The sequence below is a fragment of the Schistocerca gregaria genome, chromosome 3 (genome assembly GCF_023897955.1).
Source record: "Schistocerca gregaria isolate iqSchGreg1 chromosome 3, iqSchGreg1.2, whole genome shotgun sequence".
NCBI lineage: Eukaryota > Metazoa > Arthropoda > Insecta > Orthoptera > Acrididae > Schistocerca > Schistocerca gregaria.
In genome coordinates this window covers 928,020,786-928,035,693 of record NC_064922.1, presented here as the reverse complement: position 1 = coordinate 928,035,693, position 14,908 = coordinate 928,020,786, and the positions used below count along the sequence as shown (strand labels likewise).

Here is a 14,908-nt window from a genome sequence, read left to right as displayed (position 1 = left end):
AAGGAAGATATTAAGCAAACGTTAGAGCAAAATAATAGAGCAAGATAACAAACGATTAAGGGAAGATATTATGCGTCAGAATGAGGATATTAAGCAGTGGTGGAGCCGATGAACGAACGACTCAGTAAAAAGATCGTTGAGACTAATGAGGCTCTGAGGAAGCTGGTTGAGTCAAGTCATCAAAGAATAAATGAGCTTACTGTTCGGTTTGAGGAGAACATTGCAGGAAATACTAAACGTTTTGAATAAGTAGAATCGGAAGTCCAGGAAGTGAAGGGAGAACTTACTAAAAAGGTTGAAGTTTACGATGAGCATTTCGAACAACTGGATGAGGAAGTAAAACATTGTAAAGACAGGATATCAGCTGTTGCGCTAAACCAGGATGCTTATGCACGGCGAGTAGAAGAGGTGTACAGTGAGGTAGGAAAGACTAAGGATCAGGTTGGTCAGCAGGTATAGAACCATCTGAAATCACTATTACATAATGGAAACAATATGGGAGGTAGCTTAATTGGTATACATAATGATGAGATCTTCCTTGGCATAGGGAATTTTAAGAACTTCGAACCAAATGGGAGGTGGCATCCTAAAGATTTCTTGGATCAATTTAAGGGCGTGTTACCTGAATTATGGGACGAGCAAACAAAGGTACACTTCGTTGCAGCAAGATTGGAAGGTGAAGCTGGTACCTGGGGTATGAGAATAGGACATAAGTGTACAACCTTTACTAAATATGAAAAGGAATTTTTGCAACAATATTGGTCGAGACGGAAGCAAAATGAAATACGTAACAGTCTATACCGAGGTAGAGGGTTTGAGAGAGTGCGTGACCAGAACTTAGAGAAATTTTTTCTACATGATTATGAGAGGAACTTGTATTTAGGTGAACCAGTGACGACAGAAGCAATAGTGCCCCTGACCATAAGTAAGCTACCAACTGGAGTTCAAGATAAGTTGGTAGCTATCGCTAAAGTTGATGTAGAGGCAATGAAATTAGTCTCAGGACAATTAAACCCATTGTATGAATCACAAGGAAAAGGAGGAGGAGAAGATGATAGAACAGTATCTGAGAACAATGAACCCAATACAGATATCCATTCAAACCACGACAGTAGACATAGTGGATGATATTGGAATAACTATGACAGGAGACATTATGGTTGTTTCTGTGTCCATGGTGGTCACAGAGGTGACCGTGGCAGCTACGGATATGAGAACACAAGGCACGATGCATCGGATGACCAGATGCGAAATAGGAAACATAGCAAGTGGAAAGGGTATATAACATATGTTGAGGGTGTAATCAACAGCATACCTCATGCCACAAGGGCAAACACCAAGTGGAAAACATTAAACTACACTATAGCCAGCAAGATTAATGACTGAGTGACATATTGTGACATATCTGAATCTGTATATTTATCAGCTGCTGTTGTCCTTAAGCACAGACATTAATTTCTGATTATTATGAGGACACTATAATCGAGTGAGATTTAACTAGGGTGTGTTCCCATCATCTGCAATATCACTTTTTTTTCTTTTTGTTTTCTATCTGTCTAACCTAGATATACACTCCTGGAAATGGAAAAAAGAACACATTGACACCGGTGTGTCAGACCCACCATACTTGCTCCGGACACTGCGAGAGGGCTGTACAAGCAATGATCACACGCACGGCACAGCGGACACACCAGGAACCGCGGTGTTGGCCGTCGAATGGCGCTAGCTGCGCAGCATTTGTGCACCGCCGCCGTCAGTGTCAGCCAGTTTGCAGTGGCATACGGAGCTCCATCGCAGTCTTTAACACTGGTATCATTCCGCGACAGCGTGGACGTGAACCGTATGTGCAGTTGACGGACTTTGAGCGAGGGCGTATAGTGGGCATGCGGGAGGCCGGGTGGACGTACCGCCGAATTGCTCAACACGTGGGGCGTGAGGTCTCCACAGTACATCGATGTTGTCGCCAGTGGTCGGTGGAAGGTGCACATGCCCGTCGACCTGGGACCGGACCGCAGCGACGCACGGATGCACGCCAAGGCTGTAGGATCCTACGCAGTGCCGTAGGGGACCGCACCGCCAATTCCCAGCAAATGAGGGACACTGTTGCCCCTGGGGTATCGGCGAGGACCATTCGCAACCGTCTTCATGAAGCTGGGCTACGGTCCCGCATACCGTTAGGCCGTCTTCCGCTCACGCCCCAACATCGTGCAGCCCGCCTCCAGTTGTGTCGCGACAGACGTGAATGGAGGGACGAATGGAGACGTGTCGTCTTCAGCGATGAGAGTCGCTTCTGCCTTGGTGCCAATGATGGTCGTATGCGTGTTTGGCGCCATGCAAGTGAGCGCCACAATTAGGACTGCATACGACCGAGGCACACAGGGACAACACCCGGCATCATGGTGTGGGGAGCGATCTCCTACATTGGCCATACACCTCTGGTGATCGTCGAGGGGACACTGAATAGTGCATGGTACATCCAAACCGTCATCGAACCCATCATTCTACAATTCCTAGACCGGCAAGGGAACTTGCTGTTCCAACAGGACAATGCACGTCCGCATGTATCCCGTGCCACCCAACGTGCTCTAGAAGGTGTAAGTCAACTACCCTGGCCAGCAAGACCTCCGGATCTGTCCGCCATTGATCATGTTTGGGACTGGATGAATCGTCGTCTCACGCGGTCTGCACGTCCAGCATGAACGCTGGTCCAACTGAGGCGCCAGGTGGAAATGGCACGGCAAGTCGTTCCACATGACTACATATAGCATCTCTACGATCGTCTCCATGGGAGAATAGCAGCGTGCATTGCTGCGAAAGGTGGATATACACTGTACTAGTGCCGCAATTCTGCATGCTCTGTTGCCTGTGTCTATGTGCCTGTGGTTCTGTCAGTGTGATCATGTGATGTATATGACCCCAGGAATGTGTCAATAAAGTTTCCCTTTCCTGGGACAATGAATTCACGGTGTTCTTATTTCAATTTCCAGGAGTGTATGTATCACATTTCTTCTTGCCCACACAGTGATATGGTTTGAGTGATTACTAGTGTCTAGTGTATATAGGGTGTGCTATCCAAACATTTGTCATTTAAAAGTATCTTACTACTCCTGCTTAATGATTGCTATTATTTTTTGTGCCATTCACTTGGTAACTAAATTTAACTTAGTGGACATCATATTTTTTTTTCTTCTTGTTAGCCTCTGTTTTTTTGTATTATGTCATGTAGTACATTGGAATGTTTACCGTAGTTGTAACGGACTATGAGTAAGTTGGATAGGCATTGCTAGGGCAACACTAAGAGCACCATTAAACTGTTTCATGTACGCCAATGGACGGATTACCGCGAAGCGAGAGTGGCGAGATAACGACTATACTGCAGATCTGCTGGTCGGTGCAGCATGAACGCTAGTCACTCCCCACCCCTTTCATTGCAAAGAACGCTCCCTTGTGATGCAGTGTTGTGAGTAGTGAAATATTTTTTTTTTCTTTTCGCTGGATTTTGACAGCCTATTACTAATGGAGATTCTTCAGTTTTTGCCTAATAGTGTCACGAGTGATATTGTCTACCAAGAGTAGGATTAACGCTTTTGTTTTTCTACTATTTTTTTTGTCTCTTTCTGTCATGCATCTGTGTATCATGTCTAACCTTTTGTATTTGTAAACTTTTCAGGGACTTAGTATTGTTGTGACTTATTGTATGAACTCTTTGTTTATCCATTGTATTGTAACTGTGTTTTGGTATACAGGTTGCACTGTAGGTAGTGCTCACTTATTATGTAATATATTCTGTTGGGTATTTGACAACTGTTCTTTATGTTTCCATGATTATGTGTAACTCATGTCTGGTGCATAATGTGACAATGGTACATACCTGTGTAATGGGACAGTATACCCCCCTACACCTCACATCATCTCCTTAACACCCTTCAGAAGGGAATTATCTAGATTATTCGATATTCTCTTCGACAATTCGTAAACTTTTTCATGCGGGAATGTAAGCGTATTGTCATATCACTGGTTTACTTGTGGAGTATCTATGCGGGCAGCCGCGACTGTAGTGAGCATGGGACACGGTACTGTTATGTTGTGTAGTGTGTAGCTCTGCATGTGAGAGGCTTTTTTAGTATTCAGGTTGAGGTGTTGCTACAAGTGCTGTTACAGTAAAGTGATGAAATATGGAAGTGATTCAGAGGAAAGTGTGTCAAGAAGTAATGAAAAAATGAGCAGTGCCGTCGATAACGTGCGTATGTTCCTCTCGGTGCGTGTCGCACAGCATCGAGCATCGGCGCCGTGTTCAGTCTCCCAGAATGAACCAATGTGAATCAGTACAAATTAGTTACGATAAAAGAGTGCAGTCAAGTGAAAGTGTCTTGTAGCGAACGTGAGGACGTGCGTTCGGTCATCGCGTTCAGCATTATCAACAATCAGCCGTGCCGCGACGGTTACGCGCACGCTCGTACAAATGAGAACTGAGAACTAAAAAATTAACTTGACGAACAGTGTGAAAATAACATTACTAATGTCAAGGTGGACTGGTACCAAATATGTGTGTATGCGTATCGAGCGTAAGAAATTTCGTGTGATCATTCAGCTTCCGCATCATCAACAATCACCCGCGTCGTGTCGGTTATGAGTACGCTCGTCTGAACGATATTTTGGACTGTTAATCATCATGATTGGTAACTGGGATGAACATCTACGATTTAGAATGTAAACAGTGCAACCTGCGATTTTCCTTTAATCGTCTCAGAATATAGTTGTTCATACCAGACGTCGAACAGTGTTATGTTTTAACGTTGAGTGGTTCCCCTGAACCCGCCTGCATATTTCGATTTTGCGGGACAGTACGACCTCCGCGGGATTACGAGGTACATGGTGTGGACAGAGCACATGGTCACGAAACGAGAAGTCAGTTTAAAGGGACCTCCACCCCTATTTGTACTCCCAGGCGTGTTACAGGCTTCTACCAGTAAATAATTTGGGTCAGTATTTTGAGCCTGTGGTGTGCGTACTGTAAGATCTTCGGTACACACACCATCAGATTATTTGACTTGTCGCTCTAGCGAAGTAGGCGAGTGTCAGCAATATGGCTCGTGGTCTTATCGTGGCATGTTTATCTTCTGCTGGTAGGTCAGACGATAGAAATGCCACTTGCACACTTAGAGTAGCAGATTGACGGTGACCAGCTTTAAACAGAACTTGGTTAATTTTCATACACACTTATTAAAATAATAACGAGCATAAAAATAACTTCACTTGGTTCTGGATGCTATTTTCAATTGACAGTCTGAAGTTGCTTTGGTCTTTGTACGTTAATCTTATTCTCACATATCTCTGATACTTGACAAAAGTGTCTATACATTTATCTTTATGGCTATGTATAGGAATATGATAATCTTATTAGGAGTAGCCTGAAACTTGACTACAGACTAATGCAGACGAATGAAAACTGATGCAGACTGGTGCAGACAAATGCAGACTGACTAATCGGAGGTCTGTACACTCATTATAATGCCTCACGCATTCAGGTATCACTGTCTGAGTGTGATCCGCGAGGAGAAAAGGTTCTACGTTAGCAGCAATCTCATTGGCTGCGTTACATATTAATACGCAGATCGGCGGAAGCAGAATTTGGTCCGTCTCTAAGACAGCGCCATCTCGTAGTGCAGAGACGGACGAGCACTGCGCCTGCGCTGTTGTGCTTAGCGGGGTGCGCTCTATTGGGAAAGTTGTTTACGCGCTGACTACGCGGAACTATGTACACAACAGAGCCATTACTTTTGAAACTTGTTGGGTTTTAAAGCGACCTGTGAGACTTCAGCAGCGTATGCTGGCATGGCGGCGAAGATGAGTCCGACGCCGAGGCCTGACACGAAGCGAACGACGCAGAGCCACGTGGGCTGGAACTCGCAGAAGAGCAGCGCCAGCCAGCTGGCGGCGACGGGCAGCTCGGCCAGCAGCACCGTGTTTCGGCGACCCACGCGGTCGGAGAGCCAGCCGCCCAGCCAGGGCCCGACGGCGGCGCCCAGCGACGCCAGGGAGCCCACCCACGCCGCCTCCGAGGCCGTCAGATGCGGCAGCTTCGGCAGCGCCGGTGACGTCCACGTCAGCACTATGCCCGCCGTCGTCATCGCCAGGTCTCCTGCCAATGTGAACCGCAGGTGAGGGTAGCCTTTAGTAGATGATAGCACAAAACAGCAAGTAGCTTGCTGAGATGGTTCAAATGGCTCTCAGCACTATGGGACTTAACGTCTGAGGTCATCAGTCCCCTAGAATTTAGAACTACTTAAACCTAACTAACCTAAGGACATCACACACATCCATGCCTGAGGCAGGATTCGAACCTGCGACCGTTGTGGTCGGGCTGTTCCAGACTGTAGTGCTTAGAACCGCTCGGCCACCCCGGGCCGGCGATTGCTGAGATGAAAGCATTATATGCCTTGAGGCTCCTCGCAGAGGTAGTCGATCCGCACCCACGTTTATCAAAAGTTTACAACTCGTGACCACTTGTAGAGTGATGCATGAAGAAAATTATCGTGGGGGCACAAGCAAACAGCCTTTAGTAAATGAGGAATCATCACTAAAGTTGTACCACATACTGATAACAAGGATCTGTTATCTCCACTCTGGTACTTCTTGTGGACTGTAGACCTTGAAATTTACTCCCTTATGAAAACTTATTGTCAACAATCAATATTGTTTGAAAAACTGTAACATTCATAAATATGATACGAGAACGAGAAATTATTCACATTGCCCATCATCAGCCTTAGTGTGCACAGAAAGAAGCAACGAGTTCAGTCACAAAAATCGTTGGCCACCCACCTAGGGATGTAAATAACTTAATGGATAATAAAAGTAACTTTAAATGCAATTTGAAATCGTATCTGCTTGAAACGTTTTCTACTGAACAGAACAATTCCTGAATGTTAGGTAGTATTATGGTGTGTGTGTTTGTGTGTATGTGTGTGCTTGTTTAAAAAAAGGGATATATATATATATATATATATATATATATATATATATATATAGAACGTATTAGAATATAAGTCACTCCATACATATTAAAAAGCCTTTAAGAATGGAGAGAGAGGCACTGAGTTTAGTCAAGTGTATGTGTACCATCAGAATGTTGTCATGTTTTGCAGTGAGAAGATTTACCATAATAATAATAATAATAATAATAATAATCAAGGAACTGATTCATTCCATATCATAGCGAGAGGCCGAAATTATGATCAAAAGAGCACGCAGGTAACTAACATGTAACTACAGTCTGGAGTCAAAACCACTGAGTCAGATACGTGGACAGGATGGTTTCTCATTGGCACCAGTCTTGCAACATAACAAATACATTGCACTCATCCAATTTGCATACTGTAATACATGACCAGCACTGTTATTTAGACCTTAGTTCATGTGCTATGCTTTTAAGGACTACAATTTAAGTGAACTTCCCTTTATTTCAGACATATATTTCATAATAAATCACAACCGGTTATCTGCCTGCATTGACAGTCTTCAACAGCGATTGATCATGGGCAGCATTTGGTAGAAAAAAATCGTTCACCTATCAGTGAACAGTAGCACCTGAAGATGATCACTGTAGGCAGGAAACAGGTTGTGAATTGTATCTGAAATGTAGGGAAGTTCGCAATACGCCAACCGCCGATCTTCGATGCAATGCTGTTTTTTTCTCCAAAGTGTGATTAATGTAGTGTGAGTTTAATGCTATAAAGTTTACATTGTTCCTTTTTTTAATTAGACTGCCTGACAAAAAAAGTGACGCACCCACAATGGGAGAAGAAAACGAAATTAAACTTCGCGGATTGAGGGTGTGTGTGATGCTATTACAGTGATTATAACGTCGAGGCAAATTTAGAAATAACTTGCCAGTATGACGCCACTTTTCGGTTCGACACTGCACGCTCTCGGGTCTGGATGCGTGACCTGATTCGGTTGGTAATGGTGTCTTATAGCCGTTATGCCCTCTCGTGAGGCAAGTTGGCTCACAACTGCATTATCTGGTCCTTGGTATCCTGGATGCTGGTTCTGAGACAGCGTTGACGTCCGAGCTTGACGCTCACATGTTCTGTCAGGAACAGAGCTGGGGACCTCACTGGCCACAGGTGTTCCTCAACATCACCAGCCACATTCCCTCTATGGACGAGCATTGTCCTGCTGTAAAATGGCACCGTGATAGTCTCTTACGGTAACACTTGAGATCGCAGGGTCACGGTGACGCACCGTTATGCCATAAGAGTTCCCTCAGTCACTACCAGTAGTGATGTGAAGTCACCCCCGATGACTTCCCACACAATGGCACTTACCTGAAGTCATCCCCAATGACACCATTACTAATACCGCTGTACCTCTTCAAATCATTGAAAGAATGGGACTTCTGCACAAGATGCCGCCATGCTCGTCGACGATGCTCATCCAGAGGAGTACAGAACCGCGATTCGCTGTTGAACACAATGCGACGCCTTTTACCAGCACTCCATGCATCACGATCACGGCACCTCTCCAAACACAGCCGTTTGTGTTGCAGTGTTAACGGCAGCCTACGCTTGGGACTGTAATACCCTGGTGTGGCTGCCGCTAGTCACCGTCCAATGGTTCAAGGTGGCACGGAATGTTGCAGGGAGTCCATTACTTGTTCTCGTGTGCCAGGCGGAGGTCTGGATGATCTACGACATGTTTGGTGCACAATACGGCGATCCCCCCATATGGTGGTCAGATGTACACCCACGCTCATAAATTAAGGATAATGCTGATAAATGGTGAAACAATACTCTGGTGGGAGGTTAGTGGGTTGTAATCACCTCAGGGTATGACCATGCGGTGCATTTGACCTGCGGCCGTCACTCGGAGCGCTGGCAGCAGTCCACATACACAGAGGTGTGTTGGTGCAGGTCAGGGTACAGTGCAGCGAGTAAGTACGCAGACGTTTTCAGACGTGCTAATGGTGACTGTGTGTTGGAAATGGTTCGAAGAACACATATTGATGACGTTATGAGAGGTAGAATACTAGGGCGACTGGAGGCTGGTCAAGCACAGCAGGTCGTGCATGGGCCCTCCGTGTGAAACAGTTAATGCAGAACAGGGAATCAGCGATCATAAAGCGGTTACTGCATCGATGATTTCAGCCGTAAATAGAAATATTAAAAAAGGTAGGAAGATTTTTCTGTTTAACAAAAGTGACAAAAAGCAGATTTCAGAGTACCTGACGGCTCAACACAAAAGTTTTGTCTCAAGTACAGATAGTGTTGACGACCAGTGGACAACGTTCAAAACCATCGTACAATATGCGTTAGATGAGTATGTGCCAAGCAAGATCGTAAGAGATGGAAAAGAGCCACCGTGGTACAACAACCGAGTTAGAAAACTGCTGCGGAAGCAAAGGAAACTTCACAGCAAACATAAACATAGTCAAAGCCTTGCAGACAAACAAAAATTACGCGAAGCGAAATGTAATGTGAGCAGGGCTATGCGAGAGGCGTTCAATGAATTCGAAAGTAAAGTTCTATGTACTGACTTGGCAGAAAATCCTAAGAAATTTTGGTATTATGTCAAAGCGGTAAGTGGATCAAAACAATTTGTCAAGATACTCTGTGACCAAAATGGTACTGAAATAGAGGATGGCAGACTAAAGGCCGAAATACTAAATGTCTTCTTCCAAAGCTGTTTCACAGAGGAAGACTGCACTGTAGTTCCTTCTCTAGATTGTCGCACAGATGACAAAATGGTAGATATCGAAATAGACGACAGAGGGATAGAGAAACAATTAAAATCGCTCAAAAGAGGAAAGGCCGCTGGACCTGATGGGATACCAGTTCGACGTTACACAGAGTACGTGAAGGAACTTGGCCCCCTTCTTGCAGCGGTGTACCGTAGGTCTCTAGAAGAGTGTAGCGTTTCAAAGGATTGGAAAAGGGCACACGTCATCCCCTTTTTCAAGAAGGGACGTCGAACAGATGTGCAGAACTATAGACCTATATCTCTAACGTCGATCAGTTGTAGAATTTTGGAACATATATTATGTCCAGTATAATGACTTTTCTGGAGACTAGAAATCTAGTCTGTAGGAATCAGCATGGGTATCGAAAAGGACGGTCGTGTGAAACCCAGATCGCGCTATTCGTCCACGAGACTCAAGAGTGTGATTGGTTTGAGGAGTGCCTAGATAACAGAACGCAGCATGTCATTCTCAATGGAGAGAAGTCTTCCGAAGTAAGAGTGATTTCAGCTGTGCCGCAGGGGAGTGTCATAGGACCGTTGCTATTCACAATATACATAAATGACCTGGTGGATGACATCGGAAGTTCACTGAGGCTTTTTGCAGATGATGCTGTGGTGTATCGAGAGGTTGTAACAATGGTAAATTGTACTGAAATGCAGGAGGATCTGCAGCGAATTGACGCATGGTGCAGGGAATGGCAATTGAATCTCAATGTAGACAAAATGTGCTGCGAATACATAGAAAGATAGATCCCTTATCATTTAGCTACAAAATAGCAGGTCACAAACTGGAAGCAGTTAATTCCATAAATTATCTGGAAGTACGCATTAGGAGTGATTTCAAATGGAATGATCATATAAAGTTGATCGTCTGTAAAGCAGATGCCAGACTGAGATTCATTGGAAGAATCCTAAGAAAATGCAATCCGACAACAAAGGAAGTAGGTTACAGTACGCTTGTTCGCCCACTGCTTGAATACTGCTCAGCAGTGTGGGACCCGTACCAGATAGGGTTGATAGAAGAGATAGAGAAGATCCAACGGAGAGCAGCGCGCTTCGTTACAGGATCATTTAGTAATCGCGAAAGCGTTACGGAGATGATAGATAAACTCCAGTGGAAGACTCTGCAGGGGAGACGCTCAGTAGCTCGGTACGGGCTTTTGTTAAAGTTCCGAGAACATACCTTCACCGAGGAGTCAAGCAGTATATTGCTCCCTCCTACGTATATCTCGAGAAGAGACCATGAGGATAAAATCAGATAGATTAGAGCCCACACAGAAGCATACCGACAATCCTTCTTTCCACGAACAATAAGAGACTGGAATAGAAGGGAGAACCGATGGAGGTACTCAGGGTACCCTCCGCCACACACCGTCAGGTGGCTTGCGGAGTATGGGTGTAGATGTAGATTTAGAAAGTGTGAGGCGAAGAACGTAAAGGTGCTCCGAAAGGATAGGCTAAACACAGTTGGCGGTGGCGTGTTTGTTGCTGTCAGAAGTACACTACAGGCCATTAAAATTGCTACACCACGATGATGACGTGCTACAGACGTGACATTTAACTGACAGGAAGAAGATGCTGTAATATGCAGATCATTAGCTTTTAAGAGCATTCACACAAGGTTGGCGCCGGTGGCGACACCTACAACGTGCTGAAATGAGGAAAGTTTCCAACCAATTTCTCATACAGCAGTCGAGCGGGGTTGCCTGGTGAAACGTTGTTGTGATGCCTCGTGTAAGGAGGAGAAATGCGTACCATCACGTTTCCGACTTTGATAAAGGTTGGATTGTAGTCTATCGTGATTGCGGTTTATCGTATCGCGACATTGCAGATCCAATGACTCTTAGCAGAATATGGAATCTGTTGGTTCAGGAAGGTAATACGGAACACCATGCTGGATACCAACGGCCTCGTATCACTAGCAGTCGAGATGACAGGCATCTTATCCGCAAGGCTGTAACGGATCGTGCAGCCACGTCTCGATCACTGAGTCAACAGATGGGGACGTTAGCAAGACAACAACCATCTGCAAGAACAGTTCGACGACGTTTGCAGCAGCATGGACTATCAGTTCGGAGACCATGACTGCGGTTATCCTTGACGCTGCATCACAGACAGGATTGCCTGCAATGGCGTACTCAAAGACGAACCTGGATGAACGAATGGCAAAACGTCATTTTCCGGATGAATCCAGGTTCCGGTTACAGCATCATGATGGTCGCATACGTGTTTGGGCACATCGCGGTGAACGCACATTGGAAGCGTGTATTCGTCATCGCCATATTGCCGTATCACCCGGCGTGATGTTATGGGGTGCCATTGGTTACACGTCTCGGTCACCTCTTGTTGGCATTGACGGCACTTTGAACAGTGGACGTTACGTTTCAGATATGTTACGACTCGTGGCCCTACCCTACATTCGATCCCTACGAAACCGTACATTTCAGCAGGATAATGCACGACTGCATGTTGCAGGTCCTGTACGGGCCTTTTTGGATACAGAAAATGTTCTACTGCTGCCCTGGTCAGCACATTCTCCAGATCTCTCTCCAATTGAAAACGTCCGGTCAATGGTGGCCGAGCAACTGGCTCGTCACAATACTCTTGATGGACTGTGGTATCGTGTTGAAGCTGCATGGGCAGCTGTACCTGCACACGCCATCCAAGCTGTGTTTGACTCAATGCCCAGGCATATCAAGGCCATTATTACGGCCAGAGGTGGTACTGATTTCTCAGAATCTAAGCCCCCAATTTGCGTGAAAATGTAATCACATGTGAGTTCTGGTACAATATATTTGTCCAATGAATACCCGTTTGTCATCTGCATTTCTTCTTGGTGTAGCAATTTTAATGGCCAGTAATGTAGTCTAACTTGTCGCGAAATTGAAGTAGATGCTTCCTGTGAGTTAGTATGGGCAGGGGTCACTGTTGGCCATCAGAATAAAATAATAATTGGATCCTTTTACCGACTTCCGAATTCAGCTGATACACTTGCCGAAAGGTTCAGAGAACACTTTGTAAGGTGTCAGGCAAATTCAACACCTTCCATAAAAACCCATGATAAGCAAATCCAGTAGTATGTCACATAGCTCCGAATTTAAATTAAGAAAAGTAATACGAGTAACGAGTGAGCAAATGTAATACCACAGGCTAACACAAGAATGCATAAATGCATGTCATACCTTCCCACGGTGAGACAGACGCAGTTCCGAGAGGAGAAACGAGAACAGAAGCCGAGAGCAGAACCGTGTTAAGCTAGAAGGCCCTACGATAAGGGACAGACACCCACGTCGCCAGCATGTTAAAAGCTAGAGCCCTCCAAAAGAACGGTATAGATCTTATGATAACACTAAAAAGGCCACACCACCCCCAAGTTTAAGCGTGAGACTTTTTCGCGTCTCTGTTACGTTGCAAACGTTAAAAACATTGCCCCACCACGAAAAGTATAACATTTCTCATTGGACAGACAGAATTTTTGTAGGCGGAGCTTAAGGTTAACATTGAGACCCTGACTGGTCAGATGAAAACACAGCCAGATAGTTTTCTTAAACCAGCTTCGGTAAATTGTAGTAACGAGAAGTTAGGAGAGAGTTGCTTCCGAGACGGCGAAGGTAGAGCTGCGCCGCCAGCTGCCCCCCTGAAGCTGCCTAACCAACGACAAGGTAGTGAACGCACAAGATGCCGCATAACAGCGCATAAAGCTTCACTCAGAACTGCAGAAGTCCCATCTGTTACACCCCGTTTGCGTAATACTAGTGTCATGTTATTCACATTTGCTACAGAAGTTAAAATCTGAAACGCGATGATTTTTGTGTTATATAATTACTGAGAAGCCACATCAGCCACTGTAATTTACAAGTTAGATAAGTAATTAAAGATAATTGAAGGTCACTGTAGACTATTTTGATAGTTTGCTCTTTTGTCAAACTTAATTTAAACCTAGATTATAGATGTGATATGACACAGGTCATCCTTCGATCCATTGCAGAACTTGGAAACCCATTCAGGGAATATTCGTTCACATTTTTGTTGAACGCAGTTGGTTTTTATCATCCTGTATTAAAACATTTCATTTTATGAATAGTGCAATTTATAAACAATGTTTTGTGAGTGGAATAAAATTTCCAATGGTAAACTTAACTACTTTTTCGACGTTATTTTACCAGCTAACTAAAAATAGGAAAGCCTTGAACCCCTTCCACTAAATTTAGTTAGTATTAAGATTCTTTTACAGGGAGTGCAGTGGAGCTGACGCTGAAATCATTAAGTATTTGGTTATATCATCGCTAGTCTCACTGAACCCTTCTGAATTCTACATGTCATGTGTGGTGTGGCGTCTCCTTACCAGCAACAGGTCCCAGGTTCAAACTAGTCAATTCCCTAAAAAACACGCTCAGAGCGTCGTTGCGCGAAAGTGGTAGGGAGACACGACTTAGAACAACAGACACCACGCAGAATGTTAGAACTTGAGTTTGATTTCAAACACGTACCCGACTCATACGATAATAGTTGGTGGTGACTTTAATTTACCCTCGATATGTTGCCGGAAATACGTGTTTAATTCCGGAGGTACGCATAAAATGTCATCCGAAATTGTGCTAAACGCATTCTCTGAAAATTATTTCGAGCAGTTAGTTCATGAGCCCATGCCAATAGTAAACATGAAAACACAGTTGACCTCTTAGCAACAAATAATCCTGATTTGATAATGAGCATCAAAACCGATTCAGGGATTAGTGAACACAGGGTTGTCGTAGCGAGACTGAATACTGTAATCCCCAAATCCTAGAAAAATAAGCGAAAAATACACCTATTCAAAAAAGCAGACAGAATTTCACTCGGCGCCTTCCTGAGAGACAATCTCCACTCATTCCAAATTAATAATATAAGTGTAGGCCAGATGTGGCTTAAATTCAGAGAAATAGTATTGGCACCAATTGAGAGATTTGTACCAAATTAATTAACAAACGACGGAGTTGATCCTCCCTGGTACAGGTTAGAACACTGTTGCAGAAACAACGAAACAAACGTGCCAAATTTAAGCAGACGCAAAATCCCCAAGATTGGCAATCTTTTCCGGAAGCTCGAAATGAAGCTCGGACTTCAATGCGAGATGCCTATAACAGTTTCCACAATGAATCTTTGTCTCGAAACCTGGCAGAAAATT

The 14,908-nt window shown here is 44.5% G+C and overlaps 1 protein-coding gene across 1 annotated transcript in view; it reads right to left on the bottom strand.

Moving 5' to 3' along the window:
• Positions 1-14,908, bottom strand: part of LOC126355804 (facilitated trehalose transporter Tret1-like) — a 113,531-nt gene that overhangs the window by 49,884 nt on the left and 48,739 nt on the right. The window contains exon 2 of the mRNA XM_050006227.1: positions 5,808-6,142. Within this exon, the coding sequence (XP_049862184.1) occupies positions 5,808-6,142 (335 nt within the window). The remainder of the gene's footprint in view (positions 1-5,807; positions 6,143-14,908) is intronic.